This window comes from Pan troglodytes, chromosome 11, assembly GCF_028858775.2.
Source record: "Pan troglodytes isolate AG18354 chromosome 11, NHGRI_mPanTro3-v2.0_pri, whole genome shotgun sequence".
In the NCBI taxonomy this organism is placed as follows: Eukaryota; Metazoa; Chordata; class Mammalia; order Primates; family Hominidae; genus Pan; species Pan troglodytes.
In genome coordinates this window covers 47,068,709-47,095,975 of record NC_072409.2, presented here as the reverse complement: position 1 = coordinate 47,095,975, position 27,267 = coordinate 47,068,709, and the positions used below count along the sequence as shown (strand labels likewise).

Below are 27,267 nucleotides of genomic sequence, written 5' to 3'. Positions count from 1 at the left end.
AAAAAAGAAGGTGGGCAGTGTGTCTTAATGTGGGCTTTGGGGAGGTGGTCGGCCTGTAGCAGTAGGCACAGTGTGGTAGATGGTGCAGGGCTCGCTGGCACTGGGGACAGTAGTGGTAGCCCACAGACTAGTTTAGGCTCTTGCAGCCTAAACTGGGGGAGTAAAATAGTTATTGTGCTTCTCACCCTCTCCCCCATGATTTTTTTGCCCTTAAAAATGCTACCAGCTCAGACCTAAGGAAGTGTCTCATAGCGATTAGGAGTGTGGCTCTCAAAGTCACCTCCTTGCTCCCCACCTACCCACTCTGTGCACGTGGCCAGGTGACTTAAATTTCCCTGCCGACCTCTGCGAAAGGCTATTTCTGGGACACAGGAAGATCTCTCAAAGTACAGTGAATGTTAGTGGCATTGTGCAGAAGCCCAATGTTAGTGGCATCGCGCAGAAGCCCAGAGGACCACACTTCCTCGGGAGTTGGCGCTCACGGAGTCCAGCTGTGCCAGCCATGTCCCCAGGGAAACAATTCCCCTCTGCAAAGGCAGAACATTCCTCTGAAGCAGCTTCCAAATCTGCTGTCACTTGTGGCCTGGTCACCTAGTTCTTCAATCACAATTGTGGGAAGAGGGGGCAAAGGAAATGCCAGCAGGGCTCTTGCCTTAGCACTCACTGTGACTGTGTATGTTTAAAATACATAAAAGGCATACTCAAAAATGACCTGTTGTTCATTCTTTCTTACGCTTTCATCATAAATATGCATTACTGCACGTTTAAGGCACCATTTAATTTTTGGTACGTTATTCATAATACTGAGGTGTAAGAGAACTTGCAAGAACATTAGGCAGGGACAAATAAAAGTAGCAGGCTCTAGCCATCGCTTGTATTTTCTTCTGCTTAGCCATTTTTGATTGCTTTCTCCAGTTATTTATTTATTACCCAATATGAAGCACAGAGAGGAAAAAAGATGTTTTGTTTTTGTTTTTTAAGAGACAAGGTCCCGCCATCACCCAGGCTGGAGTGCAATGGAGCTATCATAGCTCACTGCCGTCTCAAACTCCTGGGCTCAAGCAATCTTTCCACCTCACCCTCCCAAGTAGCTGGGACTGCAGGTGCCCACCACCACCTCAGCTAATTTTTAAAAATTTTTTATAGAGACGGGGTCTTGCTGTGTTGCCCAGGCTGGTCTTAAACTCCTGCCTAAAGGGGTCCTTCTGCCTTGTCCTTTCAAAGTGCTGGGATTACAGGTGAGAGCCACCCCACGTTGGTGCTTTCACCAGTTATTACAGCGTACGTTTATTTCTTTCTTTTTTCTCTTTTTTGAGACAAGGGTCTCGCTCTGTTGCCCAGGCTGGAGTGTAGTGGCATGATCTCAGCTCACTGCAACCTCCACCTCCCGGGTTCAAGTGATTCTCTTGCCTCAGCCTTTTGAGTAGCTGGGACTACAGGTGTGCACCACCACACCTGTATTCTTTGTATTTTTAATAGAGACAGGATTTCACCATGTTGGCCAGGCTGGTCTTGAACTCGTGCCCTCAGGTGATCCGCCTGCCTCAGCCTCCCAAAGTGCTGGAATTTCAGGTGTGAGCCACCATGCTTGGCCTATAGTACACTTTGCTCTATCCTAGAACTTTCTGGCCTGAGGCTAATTTACTCTCAAACTTAATGAATGGGAAGAGTGACACTTCCCTCATTTCTGCCTTATTCCATGACTCTGAGGAGGTGCTAAGATGCTTCCTTCTACCTGGAAAAAGTGAGTTTTTAAGTGTGTTTTGCAAGCTTTAGGCCTAATTTGCATGTTCACAGCAAGTGAAGTGGAATATATAGACAATTATCTTGATTTTTCTAGAAACACACTCATTTAAAATATCAAAAAATTCAGAATATTTTCCCTTGAATTATTTCAGTAATTATCCCAATTTTGTTCTGTATTGATGTTGGTATGATATTAGGTGCCACTTGGGGCATACAATACAAAAGCAACTACAAACTGAAGAAGCAAAAAATAACATCATGATACTTATCATACTTTGCGGAAAATGAAGAACAGGTTCATTACAATCCACCATCTTCAGTGACCCTGGCTCTGCTGGGGTTTCACTGTTGTGGAAGTGTTCAGAACACACTAATGTACCCAGGGAAGGAAGAGCTCTTTGGCTTCTCCAGATCTTTTTCTTGACTCCTGCTCACCTGCTCTCCTGACTCTCCCACCTGGATTCACCTTGAGCTGACACCCCTGATAAGTCTTTCAGCAGCATTTACAAGGTTACATTTCCTCCAGCCATTCCTAAGTGAATCAAAAGCATTTTCTTAAGCCTGGAATTCAAGGTCCTTTGGCAACTGGTTCTATGTTCATCTTTGAATTCTGTTACTAATCCTCTGAATAAATTCCCTTCTGCAATGATGCAGAGTACTTCATCACTTTACCGCCCCCTGCCCCCAACAGTAGTATTCATGCCCAACACGTCTTCCCTGCTCATCCAAGTTCTAAATTTTCCTTTTCATCTAGGTTCTTTCTTTTTTGCTTTCTTTTTTTGTCTTTTTTTTTTTTTCCTGAGACAGGGTCTTGCTCTGTCACCCAGGCTGGAGTGCAGTGGTACAATCACGGCTCACTGCAGCCTTGACCTCCTGGGCTCAAGTGATTGTCCTATTTCAGCTTCTTGACCAGCTGGGACTACAGGCGCACACCACCACACTCGGCTAATTTTTAAATTTTTTGCAGAGATGGGGTTTCCCCATGTTGCCCAGGCTGGTCTCGAACTCCTGAGCTCAAGCAATCCTCCTTCCTGGCCTCCCAAAGTGATGGGATTATAGGTGTGACTACCACACCTGACTAATCCAGGTTCTTTAATTGCCAAAATGTCCTTTAGTTTCTTCCCAGTTCTGTTTCCTGAGTTTCTTTGGTAGATATATTTCTTTTTTTTTTTTTGAGATGGAGTCTCGCCTTGTCGCCCTGGCTGGAATGCAGTGGCACAATCTCGGCTCACTGCAACCTCCGCCTCTTGGGTTCAAGTAATTCTCTGCCTCAGCCTCCCGAGTAGCTGGGATCACAAGCATGCGCCACCATGCCCAGCTAATTTTTGTACTTTTAGTAGAGACAGGGTTTCACCATCTTGGCCAGGCTGGTCTTGAACTCCTGACCTTGTGATCTGCCCGCCTTGGCCTCCCAAAGTGCTAGAATTATAGGCGTGAGCCACTGCACCCAGCCAGATAGATTTCTTTCTACATATTCTACCTCTTGATAATGTACTCTATTGGCTCTTACTACTTTTAGCATTTTGGTCTTTCCTTTACAGGTAGATTTAAAACTCTTCACAAGGAGATAGTTTCTTTTTGTTATGTTTCCTTTACAGCACGTTGCACAGAACTGGGTATCCATTAGGCGATTCATGGTCATTGAAAATTAGCAGGTAGGGGTGTTCCCTAACCCCTGAGATCTAGATAAGATGACCTCCAGGTCTTAGTTGCATGGGTCGTCAAAGTCCAAGTCTCCTTCCAGATTCTGCAGGTTCCTCGGGTCAGCCTTCATGGCCATGGCCTTGGACTCCTGCTTTCAGACAAGCTGCTCTGCAGAATGCTCACTCAGATATAAAGTCCAGCAAACAAAAACTCACAAAAAGCATTTCTGAGTCTAGTAGGACCTACTGAAAATCTAAGGAGGAAATATTTTGGCCTGTTTCCATTCGGCAATGGAAACTATTTCAAATCAGACAGTGGCCTTCTGGGTCCTGTGGCTGCCCACCCACAGGGAGTCTGCATTGGCTCTTTAGCCGGGCAGGGTCCCCTCCCTTCTCTTTTCTCCTCCATCCTCTTTCTTTCAAAAGTAATCCTCCCCGCTGCCCTAAAAAAGCACAAATCACCACCATCATCTGACTCACTTTCTCTGCAAAGCAACTTACCTATGTTTGTGCCAGGCATCTACAAACATCACTGTTTTTAGCATTTCTGCTGGGATCCCAGTATCATATCAAAGTTCTTTTCTCAGAAAGAAAGTTCCCTCTCTCACTAGAAATCTGACATAGCTGTTAGAACAACTTTGTTTTTTAACCCTGTTATACTGAAATATGTTTACTTCAGGGGTTATTAATTTTGAGGTTCCTTCCTGTTCTTCATCTCCCTTTTGTTAGATTGCTATGTTATTCTTGAACAACTTCCTTTTTCTCCCTCCTTTCCTACCATGATTTCTTCCATGTACTCTTTCAAAAGTTTCTTGACCTCCAGAACTTTGGACTTTATTAAGGTTTTTTCCCCAAAGTAACCTTTTCCTTCTCAAGTGGATCAGATTGACAAAAGTGAGGTATAAAAAATGGCCGTCATACCTGTCTGGGCTACTTAGCTGAAATAGTTTACTTTAGAAGGCTCTACACAAGTACTTCTGTTTGCCTCTCTGTAGACTTATCGATACTCAGCAGACAGTAACCACTCTTTGCCGGTCTCCAGCATGACTTAGCAGTGACAGCTTCTCTCTCCCGACTTTCTAAGTAGCGCCTCTTCGTCACTAAGTGTCATCTATTTTCCGGTGCTCATACTACCCTGGGTCTTATTTTCACTAGTTCTTGAATTAATTTTTTCCTTACATCCAGTAGAATCAAAATAAGCAACCTCTGGGAATTACTGCCAAACTCTCTCTCTCTTTTTTTTCCCTCGAGATGGAGTCTTGCCCTGTCACTCAGGCTGGAGTTCAGTGGCACGATCTCAGTTCACTGCAACCTCCGCCTCCCGCGTTCAAGCAATTCTCTTGTCTCAGCCTCCCAAGTAGCTGGGATTACAGATGCGCGCACCACGCCCGGCCAATTTTTATATTTTTAGTACAGACAGGCTTTCACCATGTTGGCCAGGCTGGTCTTGAACTACTGACCTCAGGTGATCCGCCTGCCTCAGCCTCCCAAAGTGCTGGGATTACAGGTGTGAGCCACCGTGCATGGCTGACTCTTTAAACCAGTTGTATTTTTTATTACCTTTCCAGAGATATCCTTGTGTACCTTTTTCTGGGAAGACTATATGGTTCATAATTCTGCATGTTCTCTTACTTCTGTATCCTCACTGGTATTTTGAGTATGCCACAATTTCACATCCTTGGCAAGATTTTTTTTTTCTTTTTTTTCTTTTTTTTTGAGATGGAGTCTCGCTCTTGTCACCCAGGCTGGAGTGCAGTGGCACAATCTCAGCTCACTGCAACCTCTGTCTTCTGGGTTCAAGTGATTCTACTCTCTCAGCCTCCTGAGTAGCTGGGAATACGGGTGCCCGCCAGCACACCTGGCTAATTTTTGTATTTTTAGTAGAGACAGGGTTTCACCATGTTGGCCAGGCTGGTCTCGAACCCTTGACCTGAGGTGATCCGCCCGCCTTGTCATCCCAAAGTGCTGGGATTACAGGCGTGAGCCACCACACCCAACCACAAGTGTTTCTTATTTAAATTTTTTTGGTGCAAGTAGCTGGTGGCCCAGCACAAGACATCCCAGTGGTAATTAATACTACACTTCAACAACTCCCCATCTCTGCCCCACAGAACACAAAACAACAAAAACCAGGTGGGTGCTGCCAATAATTTTCATTTCTGAGAAATAATTCATAGTTTTCAAAAAATGAGCTTAACAGCTACTAGTTTTTTTAAAAATGTAACATGATTTCTTTTAAGGTTTTAATTAACAACGGCTGTGTGTCAAAAAGGTGCCCATTTGTGAGGAATCTGACTTCAGGAGAGGAAACACGTGTGCATATCCATGAGCAATGGAAGACCTACGCTGATGGGGGCTGTTTTAATTTGGGAATGTTTGCTGGTTGAGGACAAAAAAGAATAAAGTTATTACACAGTTATTATATATCTATACAAGTAGATGCTTAGACAGCAGTTTTACTGATTGACAGAGCAAAGTCACTTTGGATACTCCCTTGGACTCCTTCCTTTTCTCATGCAGGTTGGAGAGACGCCTTAGTCTCATTTCCCGGGTATATCGGGGGAAGAACAAAGTGCCTGACCTGACCGCTGCTTTTGATGGCCAGCTGGGAGAGTTTCGACAAGTCAACCTCTCAGAGTCTCAGCATTCTTCTTTATAAAAATGGGCACAACAATGAAAAACCGAAAATCAAAAAAGGCCAAACAATGGACACAAGATGGCTATGCAGCTGTGCAGCCTTCCCGCCGGGCGCATGCGCATGCGTGCACTGCACAGGGGCGCTGTGGGCTACCAGGGCGCAGGCCACCCCCACCACCCCCGCCCCCGGCCGCCGACTCTGCCCTGCGCTGCTCCCCACTGCGATTGGCCTGGCTGGTGGCTGTGGCTGCTGTGTCCTCGCCCAGCCAATGCCCCTGAGGATCACTCAGGTTCCCCACAGGGCTCTCCTGTTCAGTCACTGGGGCGGAACCCAGTGGGAGCTTTCTCGGGTTGTGACTGACCGCAGCTTCCTCTCACTATCTAGGCCTGCCGGATAGCCACCTTGCTGGGAATTCTTAAACCTTCTGGAGCTCTGAGGTTTGTGTTTCTTATTTTTGAATATAGTTATACATTTATTTGGTTTTAAACACATTTTCTCTCATTCTTGGGGGCTCTGTGAGTGGGAAGGAGAGGCGGTGGTGTTTGGTTGGTTGACATCATGAAACCAAAGTATCACGGTGTAATTTTACTTTGCGTTTCTTTGGTCTCTAGTGGGATTGGAATTGCTTGTTTATGATATTCCTTTTATTCCTAAGGAGTTACATTTTTTTGGGGGGTGGGCGATAAGTAAGGTCTTGCTCTGTTGCCCAGTCTGGGGTGCAGTTGTGCCATTGCAGCTCACTACAGCCTAGAACTCCTGGGCTTGAGCAATCCTCCCTCCTCAGCCTCCTGCAGAGTTAGGACTACAGGCATGTGCCACCATGCCCAGCTAATTTTGGGGAGGTTTTGGGGGTGGGGGTAGTGACAGGATCTCACTATGTTGCCCATTCTTGGCTCAAACTCCTGGACTCAAGCAATTCTCCCACCTAGGCCTCCCAAAGTGCTGGGATTATAGGCGTGAGCCACCACCCCCGGCCACGAGGGGTCACATTTAAAAATGATCCCAATGATAACTTAGATCCTTGAAATGAAAAAGCAAAAGGCGGCTAAGGAAAAGAGTTCAAATGGTGATATCTGAGTGTGCTACACACCATGAGCGCCAATATTCACAGATTACTGGGGAAGGTGCTGTTTGCTTCTTCACTGCTCTGAGAGATCAAAGTTCTTCCTAAAAAAAAACTACTCGAGATTTACCTTTCTTGCTATTATCTACTTATTCTCCCTTTCAGTAGCCCAGAGTGTAAGGTTCATCCCTTTTTGGACAATTTACCAATAGTTTTCTTAGTACTTTGTCTTTTGGAATGTCTGCTGTTGCACCTCTTATCAAGCGTGCACCCCAGGTACGGAGGACAGCCACCCATGCTTGGAATGCTATTTGCATTGACACAACCCAACATTCCACTGTTGTTGACTCTTAGTAAGCTTGAGGGAACTAAAACTCATTTTTTAAAATGTAGTTATTTTAGGCCGGGCGTGGTGGCTCACGCCTGTAATCCCAGCACTTTGGGAGGCTGAGGCAGGCGGATCACGACGTCAGGAGATCGAGACCATCCTGGCTAACATGGTGAAACCCCGTCCCTATTAAAAATACAAAAAATTAGCCGGGCGTGGTGGTGGGCGCCTGTAGTCACAGCTACTCGGGAGGCTGAGGCAGGAGAATGGTGTGAACCCAGGAGGCGGAGCTTGCAGTGAGCAGAGATGGAGCCACTGCACTCCAGCCTGGGTGACAGAGCGAGACTCCATCTCAGAGAAAAAAAAAAAATGTAGTTATTTTATTATTTTTCTCCCGGTTGTGAATTTGGATAGTTGCTTTTTTTTTTTTTAATGTAAGAACCTGGCTTTACATTGTATCCCTATTATATTTCGTGTTGTTAGATTCATCCTACCCATCTAGGCCGTCAAAGGCTTTTGGATCCTGACTCCCATCGGATATTTTAGCTCTCCTTCCCTGCTTTATAACTTTCACTTATAAATGAGAAGAGTCTGCCTCTGGGCTTCACCCAGCCACTAGTAACTGGAGAGAGAAGGCCAAGAGCAGAGCCAGGCAGCACATTTCCCTAAGAGCCAGGAGATTTCAGAGAGGAAAGTGACCCCTGTGGCAAAAAGGACAAAGTGGATGGCCTGTGTGTGTGTGTTACTGGCAGTGCCTTTAATACAAGGCACCATACTTGTTAAAAATATGAAAGTGCAGGAAACTTAGCATATCAAAAATCAGGCTTGTGCTCAAAGCGGAGAGTCACAGACTACAGGCACCTAAAACGGGATGCTACCCTTGGGCTCTTCCTGCCTGCATTTTGCCTCCCTGCCAACATGAGATGCGGGTGAGAAGTGAGGGCTGAGTCACTGTCACTCTGCACCAGTTCCAGGACTGCTCAAGTCTTTTACCCACTTCTAGAATAGAAAAGAGGTCAGTGTGGAAAGAGACGATTCTGGAGAGGGCTTCTGTGAGCAGTTATCTCTGGAGAAAGCTGTGCCTGACTAACACCCAGCCCACCTACCAACCCCCGCACTTTCCCCCAACCCCACCCCATCCCAGACGCAGAGGCAGATGCCAGTCACACGCATTGCAACAGAAGCACTTGGTCCACATTTGACCACGCTTACTTCTATAATTATGGCAACTGAGCGTCTTGGACAAATAACCAATAATGGTCTTATCCTCAATTTACTTAGGAAGTTTTTTTTTTGGACTTCTATAATTTTTAAGCTAACATCTGAAGATATAGAGCCATTCTTCCTATTCATCATTAATAAATCTTCTAAAATGTCATTATATATACTCAGATTATATATTTTGGCATGTGGTAATTGACGTGTTCTTTGAAATTTTAGAAACTAAACAGTGTTTAGCTTAGTTCCCTAGATTGTTATACTCTAGAACTGTTAAGACTTGTAATAACATAAAAATGCCTCATCCTCAGTCTTTATCTGCTCTTTTAAAACAGACTTTAATAAAATGCATCAGTGACTCAACTATCCACATCCATGTGTCATACTTAAAGGGTAGATAACTAAGAAGAGGCTGTTACCAAACAACTTGGATTTTTATACTTAAGAAAATTATAGAGAAAACATAATCTTACAGAAAAATATATAATATAAAGTAATTTAGTGAATTAGTCTCAAATGCAAGAAAATTCACTGTTATTTTTCTTTCTCTTTAGAAGGTTTTCCAACTGATAGCCTGGAAAAACAAATTATTTGCTGAACTTAGCACTTCAGTTTTCTCTTATTCAGGGGAGAAAACTCTCTCATATAAAATGTAAAATATCTTAATATTTATTTTTATAACTTAAATTGACTTTTCTTCTCCATCAAATCAAATGCAATGGAGCAGGAGTTCTGTGTTTGTCACCAATCCTTTATTGAAACTGGTAACTTACACACTTTATAATAGAACAACAAAAATAATGTTCAATATATACAGCCTTCGCATGGACTATCTGACTATACACAGGCAGAGTGATAACACAATCTAATCTTCATCATAATCTGTGCACAAAAAGACACCAAACAGACATGTGCACATCACAGTGAAATGACATCACAGGTCCAGTGAAAATTCAGCATAATACAAAATGGACTGCTCTATTGCAAATGACATCTTTCTAAATGCCCAGCTCTTACTCAGTAGTAATTTACCCAGAGTCTGAAGCAGAGATTGGTTGTGTGGCTATAAGTCTCTTGAGTGAGACAACCTCTGCAGATAAGTTTGCTATCCCCTGCTTCAAATACAAGTTCTCTGGGTCAGAAACTTTGTAGCCACTGTCTTTCATTTCAACAACTCCAGTTTTGAAACTATTCTGAGTTTTGCCACTCAGTTCTTTTTGATGCCAGTGCTCCGATTTGAGAGACCAATCTTGAATGTTAGTCACTTGCACTGAGAAAGGAGTAAGAGAAGAATGTACCATACTTGGGGCACTATGCTTTTCGAGTTCGAAATGTCTTTTAGATGTCATGTCAATAGGTGAGGAAAGTTTTTGCGTGGCCTCAAATTCATTATCAAAGGCTTCTACTTTGATCTGCATGGCTTTGGCTTTGATCCGGAGCTTGTGTGGCAAGGCAGAGGAATTCACTTCTGGAACTTTAACCACGGTTGCATGCACATGCTTGAGTTCAACTGGAGAATGGATGGGGCCCTTGGGGACCTGTTGCTCGTCTTCTCCATCAGATGACTTTCCTACCACACCATCGTCAGTTTCCGACGTTCTCGGGGAGTTGCTGGAGGATCGGTTGACTTGCAGTAGTGGGGGAGAGTGTGAGTACCCAGAGAAAGAATTCCCCATATAGTTTTGATAGATGGACGCTGTGTAAGAGCCTCGGTCATCTCTTGGCTCCCTTGTGTAGCTCTCTAATTCCATCGGCTCTTGCTTGATAATCTGGAACTTGTTTTCAGGACTTCTGCAGCTTCCCTGCACAGAGCTCTCCTGCGTGTGTTCTACCGAGGACACTTCTGAAACATCGGACAGCGAGCTTTGTGGAGAGTGTTTAATGACAGAAATACAACTACTTGACACCATCGAGGGTTCGTGCTCGTCCACAAATGAACTCACATTGGATTTGGAAGTCTGGTAATCTTGAAAGTACACAGCTGTAGAATTACTGAGTTTCTGAATCTCTTGAGCATATGCTGTGGAGCTAATTAAACCAAACTTTAATTTTAGTGAAAGCAGCTCAGCTTTTAAAGTGGCGTTTTCTTCTCCCAGTGCAATTAGTTTGTTCTCTAAAACCAGGTCATTCAGTCGACGCTTCTCACGAGATCTTTTGGCAGCTTCATTATTTTTCCGCCTTTTTTCCCAATACATAGCATCTTTCTTTTCATCAGGAATGAATTCCCGTTTCCTCCGACATGCAGAAGATTTGTTCTTCCCCACACTTCCTTCACTGAGAAGCAGCTCCTCACCTGTTGTGGAGTCTTCTGACACTTCCGTTAAAGCAGAATTAAGGACCATCATCTTGTCCACATTGCTACTGGCATCAAGAGACGCCTGCTCCTTTTTGACGGTCTGCATTTTTCTCAGCTGCATCAGAAACAACCTTACCCTATCTATGTGTGTAGGAGAACAAATTAATTTCCCCGTATTCTCAAGCTCTTTTAAAACTCTGGTTTAAAATCCATCAATATTCTTCCTTTTGTTCTACCGTCTGGGATAAATCCGTCAGGCTCCTTATTGAATGAAGTTGGGCCTCCTTCGTTATCTGCAATACATGAATAAAAAAAAAAAACAGTTATTCACTGGATAAATGTTTATTACAAATTATGTACAAGGAAATATGCTAAGCATTTAGGGCATACAAGCACAGATGAGGCACGGCCACAGTTCTTTCTTTCAACAAGTTAGCATTTTCAAAAAGGAAATAAGTTCCCAAATACCTAAACTATAAAGCTGTAAAGGACAAATCCCTAATGAGGCCTATCAGTAAGAGAATATGTGACCCAGGAAAGTGAGGGAAAAATAAAATAACCTCTGCCCAGGGAGAAGTAGAGGAAGGCTGTATTTAATGAGGCGAAATAGAGAAATAGTTGGGTGTGGGCAATTACAGGAAGGAAATGACAGATAGCCTCTGGTTGGTAAGTTTCTAAACAGTACATGCATACCGTGGTGCTTCTAAATAATGTTACCTAATATTTACATCACTGCCAAGCAGATATGCTCACCTCTTAAAAGGAACTTTACCAAGTAAACTTTAACGTGAGTAAAAAAAAAAGTTCTGCACTCCTATATGGAATAAAATACAAATGGAGACAAACTTCTTCTACAAAAACTAAAGTAAAAGCCACATTAACAACGGAGCTGTTGGTTTTAATCTACGCCTTAACGTGGACATAAACCTGCCCATCACATCCTTGACTGCCTGGTAGGCTTATATCCCAGCAAATTCCACCAGGTGACTCACTGCAACTAAATGAAAAGGATTCTTCTCCATCAAGCCATCTCTTTACAAGCATCTGAGTTTAAGAGATTAGAATTTTTTTTCTGATTCCTTTGAATTTGTTCTATCAAACATTCAAGATTGAAGTATCCAAAATGCTTTTTGTGATCTTGAAAATTCTGTCAAAATAGATTTCAGGTTTCAGTTACATAGTAGCTTTGAACTAAAAAACAGTTACTAGGCGGGGCACAGTGGCTCACGCTTGTAATCCCAGCACTTTGGTAGGCCGAAGCGGGCAGATCACAAGGTCAGGAGATCGAGACCATCCTGGCCAACATGGTGAAACCCCATCTCTACTAAAAAATACAAAAATTAGCTGGGTGTGGTGGCGTGTGCCTGTAATCCCAGCTACTCGGGAGGCTGAGGCAGGAGAATTGCTTGAACCTGGGAGGCAGAGATTGCAGTGAGCTGAGATCGCGCCACTGCACTCCAGCCTGGTGACAGAGCAAGACTCTGTCAAAAAAAAAAAAAAAAACCCACACAAAACAAAAAAAACACTTACTATTCAAAGGGGGTTTTTAAAAGTATAGTGCATTCTTGAAACGAAATTCTTTTAAACCAAGAGAATATAGTTACAGAAAAAAATTTCTTTCATTTATATGAATTAGTTTCAAGTAAAATATAAGAACTCAAAAACAGAATCATTCATTAGTTTCCTCTTCCATTGATGAAATACTTACAGTACAAATTTGGCCTGACAGTTGCCTTAGCTCGAGATAATAAAATTCATGTTATGTTCCAGTAGCAATCATTGCATGGGAGCTTTTGAATTTAACTGTGTTTCTACACACTGATTCTCTGCCTAATGTTCCAGTCAGTAATATTTTTCGTTAAATAGACGTGGTACAACAACAGTTCCATCAGCACGATCTGCACACAGTGGCACTTTATTCTACCCTACTAAAAAGATGTAATGAGCCAGGTGTGGTGGCTCATGCCTGTAATCCCAGCACTTTGGGAGGCCGAGGTGGGCGGATCACCTGAGGTCAGGAGTTCGAGACCAGCCTGGCTAACATGGTGAAACCCCGTCTCTACTAAAAATACAAAAATTAGTCGGGTGTGGTGACAGGCGCCTGTAATCCCAGCTACTCGGGAGGCTGAGGCAGGAGAATCGCTTGAACCCAGGAACCCAGGAGGCGGAGGTTGCAGTGAGCTGAGATCGCACCATTGCACTCCAGCCTGGGGGACAAGAGCGAGACTTCGTCTCAAAAAAAAAAAAAAAAAAAAAAAGATGTAATGTTCCTACATGATGCCACTATCTCCTTCTTACGCCTAGTTTCATAATGACTAATAAAATGAAGTTTACTTTTATCAATTGGAAAAGCCTGCCAGCTTCTTTTGTCTTTTCCAGGGAATGAAAGGAATTATGTAATAATTTCAGGATCATAAAGAATAATGTTTCATGCCACGTTTTTGCCCATTAAACTGAGCCAACATAGTTAAGGGAACAGCTAGTCGTAACTCAGAGAAATTTGTGATTATTAATATCAAGTTTCTGTTTGTTTTTTGATAATGAAACTTTAATAGGAAATGAAGGCAAGGAGTGTGTCACAGTCAGCAGTGATGTTGCAGAGAAGGAATCTTCCTATTTATCATTTAAACAATATTATTTCCTTTTTTTTTTTTTTTTTTTTGATAAGAGTCTCGCTCTGCTGCCCAGGCTAGAGTGCAGTGGTGCAATCTTGGTGCACTGCAGCCTCTGCTTCCCGGGCTCAAGCGACTCTCCTGCCTCAGCCTCCTGAGTAGCTGGGGTTACAGTTGCGCGCCACCACGCCCAGCTAATTTTTTTGTATTTTTAGTAGAGACGGGGTTTTACCATGTTGGTCAGGCTGGTCTTGAACTCCTGATCTCAGGTGATTTGCCTGCCTCGGACTCCCAAAGTGCTGGGATTACAGGCATGAGCCACCACGCCCGGCCAACAATACTATTTCCTCTAATTTGCATTTAGGTTTTGTCCTCTAATATGAAAACCCAGTTTCCTTTACATATTGAATGGATTCTTTCCTCTGTTGAAGTCTGCACTCTGCCATTCAGCAAAGTCCTCCTGCTAAAGTAAAATGAGTGGAGAAGTAAAGAGGAAGATATCCCAGTTAAAGAAGACAATTGCACTGACCTTTCCCAAGGCACCTTTCAAATCTCCACTATACTCTTGGCCACTACTTTTTTCCACTTTTAGTTTTTAAACATCATATGATCCCTTGCAGACTATTATTCTGGTTATTTTCTCCACCTGAGAATCTTTCTCTTCCATGTGTTATCTTATTTGTTCCTTCTTAAAAAAAAATCAGATTCCTTTATTTTGCCTCACTTACTAGATTTACAGTAATGCTTTTGAAATGCCCCGCCATTCTGTCTGCCTTAGTTACTCTTCCTAAACTTCTAGGACCTTTTCAAGGTTGGGGCCCAATTGGGAAGGAGCCTTCACAATCCTATTTCTATTTAACTGAAATAGCCCCATTTGTCTTAAAATTTCCTTAACTCATGTCTTCTAGGTGTCTAAGTACTATATGACTACTTTATCATCTCTACAACTTTGTTGGTACATTAACCTACAGAAAACTTCATTTGCTTTTTTGTTTTTGAGACAGAGTTTCACTCTTGTTGCCCAGGCTGGAGTGCAATGGTACAATCTTGGCTCACCGCAACCTCTGCCTACAGGGTCCAAGCAATTCTCCTGCCTCAGCCTCCCAAGTAGCTGGGATTACAGGCATGTGCCACTAAGCCCAGCTACTTTTGTATTTTTAGTAGAGATGGGGTTTCTCCATGTTAGTAGAGATGGGGTTTAGTAGAGATGGGGAAACTCCATGGGGTTTCTCCATGGGGAGTTCAGGCTGGTCTTGAACTCCCGACCTCAGGTGATCTGCCTACCTTGGCCTCCCAAAGTGCTGGGATTACAGGCGTGAGCCACCTCGCCAGGCCACCTCATTTGTTTTTAATCATCTTCTTCCTATTTGAATTTCATGACATGTCACTATAAATCTGTGATTCTGCTCTCATCTGTATGTATTACATTCATGGTCTCTACAACTCAATGGCAAATCACCACACTATCTTAGGATATTTTCTGTAATATTATCTATCAAATAATCTTGCAGTGTTGAAAAGAGTTTATCAGCATTATGGGATGATACGGAGACAGGCACAATCATATACACTGTGTGTGTTTCCACGTGTTTGTCTTTTGTGCCCAACTACACTGCGAATTACTTCAGGACGGAAATTAAAATATACTTGTCTTCTAGCAAAAACCTGAAGATATTAGGTGCTCAACATTTCATCGACAGTCACCCATATACCTTATATAAGAGAGTTTTGTAAACAGAAAACTTTTTTGATGCTTTCTTTTTAATGTTATGTGAATTGTAAAGAAGATATTTTACTTATTAACAGAGAGATTCTCTTATTCATTAATTTGTTTATTCAACACATATGGAGCACCTACTGTGTACTGGGCACAAGGGGAGACTAGGGGCACATAAAGAGGGAGAGAAAAACCAAACTCCCGAGACCAGGCACTCAGTCGTGGGTGGGTGGGAGATAAACAGGTGAGCAGAGGGGAACCAGGTGTGAGTGCAGAGTTGCACAAACATGGGCCTGGGGTGTAGGCTTTCTTCTTGTCATGGAGATAATAACAAAAACAATCATAATTGGTGCCACTTATTGAACACTTACCACAGAATGGGCACTGGGAGCCTGACCTGCTTTCTTTCATTCACTTTTGGTGACAATTTTCAGATAAGAAAACTAAGGCTCAGAGAAGTCAAGTGACTTGCCCAGTGTCACATAGCTAAATGGCAGAGCGTACATTCCGGCCCAGTTCCTTTACTCTCTCCTACACTTTCACAGGTGGTTCTGCATCTGTGCAATGCAGTCTCATTTACACACAGTTCTCTTTTGTGTCACTTTCATTTCTGAGTAATACATACCCTTTTACTAAGTTACTTTGGGCGCAGTAAGGCACTATGCTAACTTAACTTCTTCTTCTTTTTTTTTTTTTTCTTTTTGAGATGGAGTTTTGCTCTTGTTGCCCAGGCTGGAGTGCAATGGCGCGATCTTGGCTCACCACAACTTCCACCTCCTGGGTTCAAGCGATTCTCCTGCCTCAGCCTCCCAAGTAGCTGGGATTACAGGCATGCGCCACCATGCCCAACTAATTTTGTATTTTTAGTAGAGACGGGGTTTCTCCATGTTGGTCAGGCTGGTCTTGAACTCCCGATCTCAGGTGATCCGCCTGCCACAGCCTCCCAAAGTGCTGGGATAACAGGCGTGAGCCGTCACGACTGGCTCCTTAACTTCTCTTAGATGCTGTCTTAACTTCTTTAGCCAGCAAAGATACTATCTAGAACTTTTCTCCATCCTCCTTAGATGTTTCAGATCTGGCACTATTTATGAATTGAGAAAACATTTTATTAATTTTCATATCTTTACTAAAATTTTAACCTCCTGGCCATTCTAATTATGTTAAATAGAGAAAAAGAAATATGATAGCTGTGGACATTGTCACCTATGATCTTTTTTTTTTTTTTTTTTTTTAACAAATCCAAGAGTGTAATCTGTTTTCAACATGAGGCGGGGGACAGTGTCTCTCTGACCCTCTCATTTTGCAGATTAATCAGCTAGAAGACAGGCTGACCTTCCCAAGACCACACAGCAGTTGGGCACAGATGGGCTCTGAGCTCTCCTTATGCCCCTCAACAATGAACTTAAAGCAAATGCAAAAGTAGTTTACGATGCCTTCAAAAAGCCTCAGGATTTATGCTAACCTAACAAATTTATTTCAAGCCTCAATATTTTCCCTTATGATTAATTTAACAATTACTTCATCTATGCATCATCTTTTCAAATCAACATCTAATGTTGTGGTATATTAGTCATTGCTTAAGTTTCTTTTTTGGTGAATAATTGACACTACATGCCAATTCTATGATGTTAGTGTATTCAGCACGATTAACTTCATTACACACATTAGATGATATGACTCTCCTTGAAAACACAAATAAAAAAGAGAAATTTAAGAGCAGGTATTATTACCTACCAGTTGACATATTTTTCCATACATACTCTGAAGGTGCCATCACTAATTAATGCTTTTGTATAGTCCATCACACTACATCTCTAAGCAAGAATTATATAGCAAGAATTATATTTCATAAGCCCAGATTTTTAAAGTTTAAGTGAGATTACCCTATTGTTTTTAATTAAGTACAAGATTTGATTTAGAAAATTCTATAAAAGAATATAACCTCATAACAATAATTCTAGACCAAATTTATCCTTGAGGAGTTATCTCATTACTTATGTTTATGATAGACCTTTATCTTCCCTGGTCTCTCACAGAACTAATGTTTAACAATCCAAGCTCCACAAAAGAAAAGAATAAACATGCTTTGTTTCAATCATCTGAAATCTTACTAATAGTCTAAACATTAAAATCTACTCTGAGAACATTTTGTTATTAATTATCTCTAAAGGGTAAGTTTTATTGCAAATTGCAATATATATTTTGTTTTTAAAATTCTGTCAATAGAAGATGAAATACTATTTGATATGCCCAATGATTTGGAAACATTATAGAATTATCTTATTTTCCCTCTACTCTCTGAATGTATTGTTTTCTCCCTGTTATATAATACAGATAACAGTAAAGGAAAAAAAAATGTCTTCAAGGTAAACCTAAGTTATGTTAAACTGTAAGCCACCTCTCCAGTAAGACAGCAGATGCTTATTTTTTAGATAAATGTCATTTTCATGAAAAAATCAAATCAATTAATCAATTCACATCTCTTTATACTTTTAAAGTATGAATACTAGCAATATGTTAACCCTACATTTTCTTCCTGTGGGTAAAATTCACAGTATCTGCGTCAATGAAATGCTTTACTTCTTTTCATGGATGAGAAAACAATCTAGTATTTAAAAGCAGAGATGAAATAAGAAAAGAATTCACTACACATGTACAACCCAGAGGAAATGGGGAGTGAAAAAACTCAGTCAGAAAACACTGAAGTTCCAAGAGAATTTTCTAATCCCGTTGAAAAAGAGAAGGATTTTTAAACTGAGAAAACTATGTTAAACCTCTCTAAGGGCCATTCTGTCCCCAAGAAGCAGCTTACCCCAAAGTTAGAGAGAAATGTGCACTTGATCAAGACAGGCAAGACACACACACACATACACACACTCTCTCGCACACTGCCAGAATCTATTCTATCATAGCAACAAATTGACCTACTTTTTCTATTTGGGTGCCTCTGTAAATAAATGTGTCAAAGACTGATCCAGTTTATGATAAATGAAAATATTTCAAGTTCGACAAAGGACTAGCTGAAAATTAAATTTAAATTTAATAAATACGATGACAACATTGCATTTTATTACATCACTGATGTAATTTAAGTAATTGAAATATGAAATAGTATAACTTAACATTCTTCTTTAAGAGGTCGTCAGTGTTTGAAACTTAATACACAATTAAATTATTCTGAAGCCTGCACAGAGTAAGCACATACACGCTAGCACGACCAATTAACTGCACAGCTTGAGAAATAAGAACAGCTCTCATTAAAGATGGGTAGTAACATGGGGGAAAAACAGAACAGTAATAATTTTTTAAAAATCTGTAGAAACTTAAAAGTGGGGACTATTAATATCTTGAAACTTCTGAAAAGATAACTGATCAGTGTAGCAACTAATCTGAAATCTTAAAAGGACACCAACAATCACAAAGTAACCCAGTTGTAGAAAATTCTCCAATGAATAAGTAATACATGCAACATGGTATAATGATGGCAAAAATGGTGGGCTAAGGGGGCAGTCAGGCTGAGAAAATTCTTGAAAGTTTCTAATGATAATGTAGAATCATCCCAACTTGCTTCACTTGGCTTTTTAATTTCTTTTTCCACTTTTCCAGTCAGTGGATGATTATAAATGTCATTTTCTACCTTATGAATAGAGTGGATTTTCAAATGCTTATTTGTAGTGTTTATTTGAAGGCCAGTTAATTACAGTTTAAGACCCCTAAAAAGCTAATTAATAAAAGACATCATGTTCTGATAACTAAAAGGCTTATAAACATCATTCTGAGTCCTATGAAACTGAGTCCTCAAAGCACAGATTAATAACAAATGGCATCTAGCAAATCTCTAGTAAACTTTCTTATCATAAAAATAAGTTTATGCTCTATTATTAAAGCCATATGAGAAACAGTTTTGGGTGTTTTTTTTTTAACTACGGTAAAGTTACTTACAAAGAAATGTGAAAGATAACTGGGGTAGTAGTAATAAAAATTCATTTTGAAACTGAAAAATTCTTATGTAATGTCTGTGATCAAAGGTCAACGTCTTTCAACATTCTCATACAAGTCCAACCTGGATAGAAATCAACTCAAATATAATTTAGAAAAATAACAGGATATCAAACAATGTATTAAACCCTGTGAAATACAGGCATACCTTACAAAAACAAGAAATGAATATTAAAGGAAATTTCAATTACATTGTTTCTATTTTGAATTGAATCCCAAGTGTGCTCTCATTCCTCAATACAAATTAAAAATAAACAACTTTAACAGCATCAATGGCATCTGGATTACAATGGAAATCATGAAGTATATGAGTTTAACCTGGGTAAAAATAAAGCCCAGGCAATATGACTGCACCTTTTCCATTCCATGCTGCAATCGCATTTACATCTCGAAATTGACTCTAATGACCAAGGCAAGGTCAACTAGAAAAATCCACTCAGCTGGTGAGTCAGGCACATTGCTCAACGTCCGAAAGGCCTCTCACAAAGGGTTTTAATTTTCAGGCTGTTGCATCACAGTGATGTTATAACTGCACTGCACAAAAATAATTCTTTAACCCAGAAAAGGAAATTGTTTCAAAAACTACAGTGAGTGTGAGAATACACTTTGTTGAGGTGCAAATTTCCCCATCTGGTTTTCAGGCTCTGCGACCTGGGCTGCAAATTCATTTCTCTGAGTTTCCATTTCCTCATCTATGAAACGTGGATGATAACAGAGCCCCTCAACACTGTGCCTGGCACATGCAGAGTATGTGTTTAGTAAATACTAACTCTTTATCTCTTTTCTGAAGAATGATCAGTATCAAAAGGCAACGATGCCTATCAGTTCCAGGCTGTTTTTGCTGCTCATGACTCTTACTGAAGCCCTGACCTATGTCGCAAGTGTAAGGGGAAACCAAATGAAAATTTGGTCAAAAGGGTCAAATATCAACAGTTTCACAGGACTGGCCTTAGTTTTCAGGCTACATATACCCCCTACAAGAGAGCTGATCTGTGGGGTCTCACCATCCACTGCTGATCTCAGACCACAAAGTTTTAGATAGAGAAATCATCCAGGCTACAGAAAATGAGTCACAGAATGTGTAAGGGAATTGGAAAAAGCTGAGCTATTAATATGGCAGTTGTCGCTTCATTCCTGCTACTATAATCGACTCATCTCTCTATTCCTTCAAGCAGCTCCCCAAAACATTAACCCAATGACTTGGGAAGTTTGAGGTTCTGCAATCCTGTCAGGAATTCCCCTCAAACTGAAATTAACATTGAACACAATGGCAAATTAAAAAATATATATGTTATTAGAACAAAAAAAGTATCTCAAGAAAGATCTTACAGACTTAATTCCAACACGAATCCTTACTGTTACTGCGAAGAGATTTACAAAGAGAAAAATGAAGGTAAATACACACACACACACACACACACACACACACAGATTCTGGTTCCTGATCAATAACACAGGAAACATTTATTGAACTCCTCATAACCAACTAAGTCAACAGGTTTTATTCCCTCAGTTTACCCTGGAGAGTGATGGAAATCAGGAGTGTTGGAAGATAACAAGCTGGGGCCTGGGACCCAGGGTTCTTATGAGCCCAGGGCCTGCGCTCTTAGGATCTGTACCTCGCCGAAACCTGTTCTCTAACTACTGCCTGTAACAAGAGGGAAACTGATTAGGGATAGCGGTGTAGGGTATGATGCCAAAGAAAGCAAGTTTTCGGTCAGTTTTCAACAAAGAGCAGATTGCGTTGATATGCTTCAGGAGAACATCTGTGATGTCTCCATTAATTACTGCATGGGTACAATCTTGGAAGTCTTTATGCGAGGATGAAAGTACCGTAGTTTTACAGTAGGACAGCAGCGTCTATGTGGGCGTTTAGATTTTATTTTGAACTCTGGAGATCAGTGTTCTCTCTCCTCTAGCCTTTGACCACATAAATTAAAGGTTAAAAAAAATCGGCTCAACTCAACTGGCCAAAGTCAAGCTGAGGCCTTCCTTTTAATCACTATCAATACTGGAGCGCCTCCACCCCCAATTTCTGTGGCCGGTGGACGTTTGGAGGTTTTTCTTAAGGTCTTTTTCACTTCAAGAATGGAGACGCGCTTGGTTCAGAAATACAATGAAGACTCTTGGAACAAAGGTGTCTGCAGGTTTCTGAACCTCACCGCAGAACAGGCGCGGAGTCAGGCCCCTGGATTTGCCCTGTTGGAAGGAGGGCCGCGGAGACGCAGGCGCTCCGGGTCGCCCGCGCTGCCCCTGTCTGCCCCGTGCGGGAGCCGGGGTCCCTGGCTCCCTGGCTCCCCGGCTCCCGCGGCCCGGGCGAACCCAGAGCGCACCCGTACGCCGGCCCCGGCCGGTCCCTAGCGCCCGGGCTCCACGGGCCGCGCCCCCACGCGGCGCCTCCCAGAGACCCTCCTCCCTCCGGGTGGGCGGCGCAGCGGGGCCTCGGCGCCGCGAGGACCCCCCGCGCCAGAACAAAGGAATGTGGGGAGGGGGCAGGGAGGAGCTCAGGCCACTGAGCAGCCCCAGTATAACTGCCGCCCGGAGGCGCTTCTCGGTCCCGACCCAAGGTCCCCGCCCGCCACTACCAGACTCGCCCCCAGCCCCGGATTCTCGCAGACCCCACCGGCCCGCAGGAGGGAGCGGCGCACTGGGGGCCGCACGGACGCGCCATTGGAGATCGCGATCGGAAGGTGGCGCCACGCGGCCCCTACAGGCCTGGGACTCCCACCCGAGCTCGCAAAGTAGGTCGGGGTCTGAAGCTGGGGGCCTAGAGCAACTAGCTTCTTGGAAAGCGACTGCAATTATTTGGGGTAATATACTCTGTTCCAGAGACGTCCACCCCCCGCCTCCCACAAAAAAAAAACCCTGCACTTAATTTAAATGTTACGTTATATATACATCCCATCATATACATATATTCACACATAATCACTATGTAACAGTCCAGGAAGAAATTTAATATTTGGGTAAATTACATATTCATACATCTTCACATAAGTAAAACCAGGGTATCCAGACAAAAATACAATCTACTAACCTATATCTGTTTCCCATAGGTCATATCTGGTCTGGGGGTAAATAAATACTTCTGACCTCACTTACTGTTGTTATTTACAAAAGCCAAGAACAGAAGATGACACTTGGCCATTCCCTGCTGTTCTCAGAGAACAGCAGTTTCCTAAAGTGTCCTTTAAAAACATAAATGGGAGCCAGCATCCAGCAAATCACCGGGCGCTGCGAAATGCCTTCCTAAAAATACAATCTTATCAAAGGTCTCCGAAGGCGTGGAGTTAAAACTACAGCAAATGGCCTTGAACTTGTATTTGCACACAGCCCTGGAGAAAACACCAGAAATAGCACTGCGAGGCCACAATTGTTAAAATGTGATAGGGCTAAATTTAGAAGAACGCGCGTTTCATTTAGGGCAAAAGACACACATTCGGCAGCATGAGCAAACTCCATGCTTACCCGGTTGTCTACTTTCCTGTTTAAAATATCCTTAAGGAAAAAAAAAACTGTTATAGTGACATTCTTAAAGGCTGAGACTGTCCTACTTTCTTTGTAGCAAGATTATAAAATCACGTAATTAGCTCCCTCTCTCTATGCTCACTGCCAGCAAATTCGGCAGTTACATAATGCAACATTTCCAGGAAACTATTATGTGATTTGTCTTGTCGTGTCTGAAAAAGCGATGACAATAAGGTGAGAAAAAGGGCTGATCGAATGGAATGCATTAAAATTAGGAAGGTGGGGAGGTAAACGTCACAATGGTTCGTCCCAGATTTAAAAATAACAGCTGAGAACATTGAAAGGGCGAACCCCAGCAGTACCCAAGATCAGAATTCAATCCGAGCAATTCTTGCTTTTAGGTTTTGTAGTATCGTTTTAAAACCTGTTTATTTGGGACGTAATATAGACGTAAATAACGATCTAATATCCAACCCTGCGCCTCAATTACCAAATCATTGCACACATACGCGCATATTCCCACATCAGCCCGCAATTCTTGCCAACATTTCACCGTGGGCAGATTATGCAATGTATGAAAGGACAAATCCCACAACCTTCCCGAGGGCTTGTAAAACACGCTGACGACAAACAGGGTGGAAAACGTCTGTGCAGACACAGCCCCTGACACAAACAAACGCCGCGCAGGCATTCTCCGAATGCCGTCACCGTTCACGCTACCAACCCTTTTTCTCACCAAGCAAATTAAGACTATTCCCCATTCCTCAACCCCCCATTCCTCTCCCCCCTACGCCGCCAGCCCCAGAGAAGGAACGAGAAAGAAAGACACTAGAGAGGAAAGAGCATCTTCCCGCTCGGAGAGGGCTCAGCCTGCCTGGCGCTCTTCTTTACCAAAACATCAATTTTCCTGAAATCAGGAGACATTATGCAACAGCAGCGGGGGGAGAGCGCAAACCAGCCAGGACTACGTGCCGGCGCGAAGGCGCTGCAATCAAAGCAGCCACCTTAAGGTGGCGAGTCCCATCCTGACAAGGCAGCAAAAGTTTATGTAATGAATGCCCCGCGCGCACTCGCCGCCGCTGGCGAGCCCAGCTTACGGCCCGACCCCGCACACAGCGCGGCCCGCACCCCGCGCCCGCCCGCCCGCAGCGCGCCCGGGGAGCGGTCGCCGGGCCCCCGGCCGGCGGTGGGCGGAGCGCTTACCGTGTTCCTGCTCTCGGGCCGGCGAGGAGAAAGAAAGGGGCGGCCGGGAGTCGGGCCGCCGGCGCTCGGGGCTCGGGCCGGGCCGGGCCGGGCCTCCGGGGCCGCGGCGGGAGGCGGGCGGCGGCGAGGGCGCGGCGCGGGAGGCGGGCGGGCGCGCCGGGTCCGCGGGCGCCGTGGCCGCGCCGAGAGATGTGTGTTAGTAGGTCAGTTCCGAGCGCCGCGCTACGTCGCCGCCCGCCAGCCCCGCGTGACTGGCGGCCGCGGCCCCAATCGCCGCGCCCGCACCCGCCCCCGGCCCGCCGCCAATGGCCGCGGCCGGCAGGGGCGGGCCGGGGCGGGCACTCCGCGGCCCCGCCCCGCCTCCCCGCCCTCAGCTCCCCCTCCGCGGCGGCGCCACTACCAGCTCGCGTCCCTCCCCGGCCAGGGCCACCGCCGTCCGAGCGCCCGCGAGGGCTGGCGCCCCATTCCCGGCTCAACGAGTGTTGCGCAACGGCCCACGCGGCCGACACGACCGGAGCGAGCCTGCGGAGGAGCCTGAAGCCCCCCGTCCCACCGCCCCGTCCGCTCTTGGCTCCCTTCACCCTCCCGGTCGCCGCGGTGGCTCTGCGCACCCCGCGACCCTCACTTGCTCGCAGAGGCGCTTTTTGTCTTCCTGAGAGCCGCAGCCTGCTGGGCTACCTGTTGCCAACTGAGCACTGCGGGTTGCGGCTACCCGGGCGTGGCAGGGACCTCGGCCTCCCCTTCCCCGCACACTCCCGAGAGGAGCCCTCTACCTTGGGGTGGGCAGGAGGGAAGGCGGGGGGTGGCGGCTGGCAAGCTGCCAACACTCGGGGCGCGCTGCGGCGGGGAAGGGGTTGGCGCGGCCGGGCAGCTGCGCAGGGCTGCGCGGCGGAGGCAGCGATTAAAATGTCCCGGCGCCTCTCCCGAGAGCCGCGACGGCCCGGAGCCGGGAGGGAAAGCTCCACGCACAGACACCGCCCCCTGCACAATTAGGGCGAAGATGACGGCTGCAAAGTTGTTGCGTAACACGACTGGGAAACGAGGCTCGCTGAGGTCCATCTACCCACCCCCGCCACGCGGGTGCGGCGTTCCTCGGAGGATGTGAAGGTCCGCGCTCGGGTGTGCCCCGCTGGGACGCCCACTGTCGTTTGGTGCTGGGGCTTGAAACGACCGCGCGGGATCTCTTCCTGTGATTTTGAGCTGATAGCTGCTTAGTGTTATTTCTGCGTCTAACTGGATACGGTAGTCTTCTCTCCCAAATTCCCGGGCTACGGAAGAGACGTAAAAAAATGGAAAAAAGAGCACCTAGCCGCGACTTCTTAAGTCGTCGCGCTAGATTGTCAAGGCACGTGGCACACTCCCTGCGTTTACCGATACACGGATAGTGGTCAGTGCTGGCCTTGGCGAAGGGAGCCATGTTCCCGACAGTGACTCACAGGCTTGCCCAAATACGGAGTGTGGCAGGTGGGCAGGACCTCCACCAGCCAGCTCCCTCCTGGTCTCCTTGAACTACGTGGGGGCTGGGCCGAGTGCCTCCACGACTTTCCACTTCTTTTTGCTCCTTTCGTTTTTAAAAAGCAAAAACCAAAGTAAAGAGAAGAGCAGAGTGAACACCCAGGTACCATCCCTAGTGTCTGCCATGAGCAGCAGATCTACTCGCCAAGATTGTCTTTTCTACCTTTCCCCTTCTTGCACAGTTAATATCATAATAACCCGAGTCATATTTAAAATTTTTTCATCACCTATCAGTTGGGTTTTTGGAAAGCCTTCCAGGGCAGCGTTGTGGTTTTGAACGCACTCTTGTTCGTGATTTATCTGGTAGTACAGCTCTGCTGACAAGGCTCTGAAAACTCAGACGTACAATATGGATGGGCTTAGCGTGTTCCCCGACACCATCTTCCCGGTGCTGACTAATGCAAGAACCACATCCCCTCCACTACACATTTTCCAAACTTGACTACCTTCATGAGAACAAATCCTGATTTTAGTTTATAATTTCCACTTTTCTCATACATATATAATTCAAGATGTGGTCTTACTATGTTGTCCAGATTGGCCTGGAACTCCTGGGCTCAAAGGATCCTCCGGCCACAGCCTCCCTGGTAGTGGAATTACAGGCGCATGCCACTGTGCCTGGCCACTTTTCTCAAATTTACTGATAGTTTCCTTTTTGCCCAAACCTTACAATGCTTATTTGTAGCTTTGAAAACCTCTCTTAGATGAAATCAAAATCATATCCATATTAGTTGCCTTTTTGGGGTCAGAAATGCAGCTGTTGTCTAGAAATCCAGGGCTGTCCTGCATAATCTACCCTCCCCTTCACGTGTTCTGACCTTGTTCTGCATTTTGAATAATTTCATAGAATTTCAAAGCCGTTGTAGTAAATGTCTTTCTTTAAAGACAACTCGACCTTCAAGACAGGTAAAGAACGTGCCTGGAGCCACCCCAGGCAGTGATGCTGGAGGAATTCTCTCAACCTGGAAACTTATTCTTTATGCTGAATTTTGAAATCGAATGCTCCTATATTTACTTGGAGTATTTTAGATTGTGTATGTATTATAGCTGTGCACCATTCATTGTTACCATCTAACTTGGAAATCAGAGGAAGTGTGAAAGGTATATGAGATACCAGCTTAGAAAACAACTCTTTAGCTCCTCCTGGTGATTAGGACACCACTAAACAATAGGATGAAGGATCTGTCCCCAGGGCCGAAGTGATGATGTATCTAATATTATATCCTAGAACATTCACAGAGTAGGTAAGTATTTGCAGATTAACCCGAGTAAATGGAGCATAAAAACCTAAGATATTTGAAACAAATTAACCAGGGTGGGGAGGCTTCTAGGAAGACATCAGCATGTGCCTGATGGTGGAGCTGGGCTGTAAGGTTCTCAGGAGGAGGAGGAAGGGGTTCTTGCTCTCAGCAGCCTCTCAGTGCTAGGGGTGGATTGAGGGCAGGGGCAAGGGAGGAGGTGCCTGGACAGGGATGAGAACTACCAGCAGAAGACAATCAACCACATTCTAATTCATTTTATTATACTGCCAACATGGTTTCTGACTAAGCAAATATAAGAGCTATAGCTTGAGAACAGAATGACTAAAACAGTGACTTCTCCTTACTAAAATGGGAATTAATAGGAATTTGTAATTTAGTAACAACTTAATTTAATATAGTAATAATTTTTCTACAGCTGCAGAATGTCTTGAGCTGGAACATCCCCAAGAGGCCATATATATATATCCCAGGGATTTTACAGTGGACCTCACTAGGCCGGAGTAACTGTAAAGTCAGATGGATAATGAGAATTCAGGACGTTAGCCACACGTGGACTGTG

General features: G+C 44.1%; 1 protein-coding gene across 3 annotated transcripts; it reads right to left on the bottom strand.

Moving 5' to 3' along the window:
• Positions 1-9,366: 9,366 nt before the first annotated feature.
• Positions 9,367-24,960, bottom strand: NFIL3 (nuclear factor, interleukin 3 regulated). 3 transcript variants are annotated; one of them, XM_003339172.4, is made up of 2 exons: positions 24,705-24,960; positions 9,367-11,225 (listed from the first exon to the last, which is right to left on the bottom strand). In XM_003339172.4, the coding sequence occupies exon 2, from the start codon at positions 11,051-11,053 to the stop codon at positions 9,665-9,667; it is 1,389 nt and encodes a 462-aa protein (XP_003339220.1). In that variant the 5' UTR covers positions 11,054-11,225; positions 24,705-24,960; the 3' UTR covers positions 9,367-9,664. The 3 variants fall into 3 exon arrangements, with proteins under 3 accessions (XP_003339220.1, XP_001146199.2, XP_016816616.1); XM_001146199.7 differs by lacking the exon at positions 24,705-24,960 and adding an exon at positions 23,932-24,129; XM_016961127.4 differs by lacking the exon at positions 24,705-24,960 and adding an exon at positions 15,887-16,342.
• Positions 24,961-27,267: the final 2,307 nt, after the last annotated feature.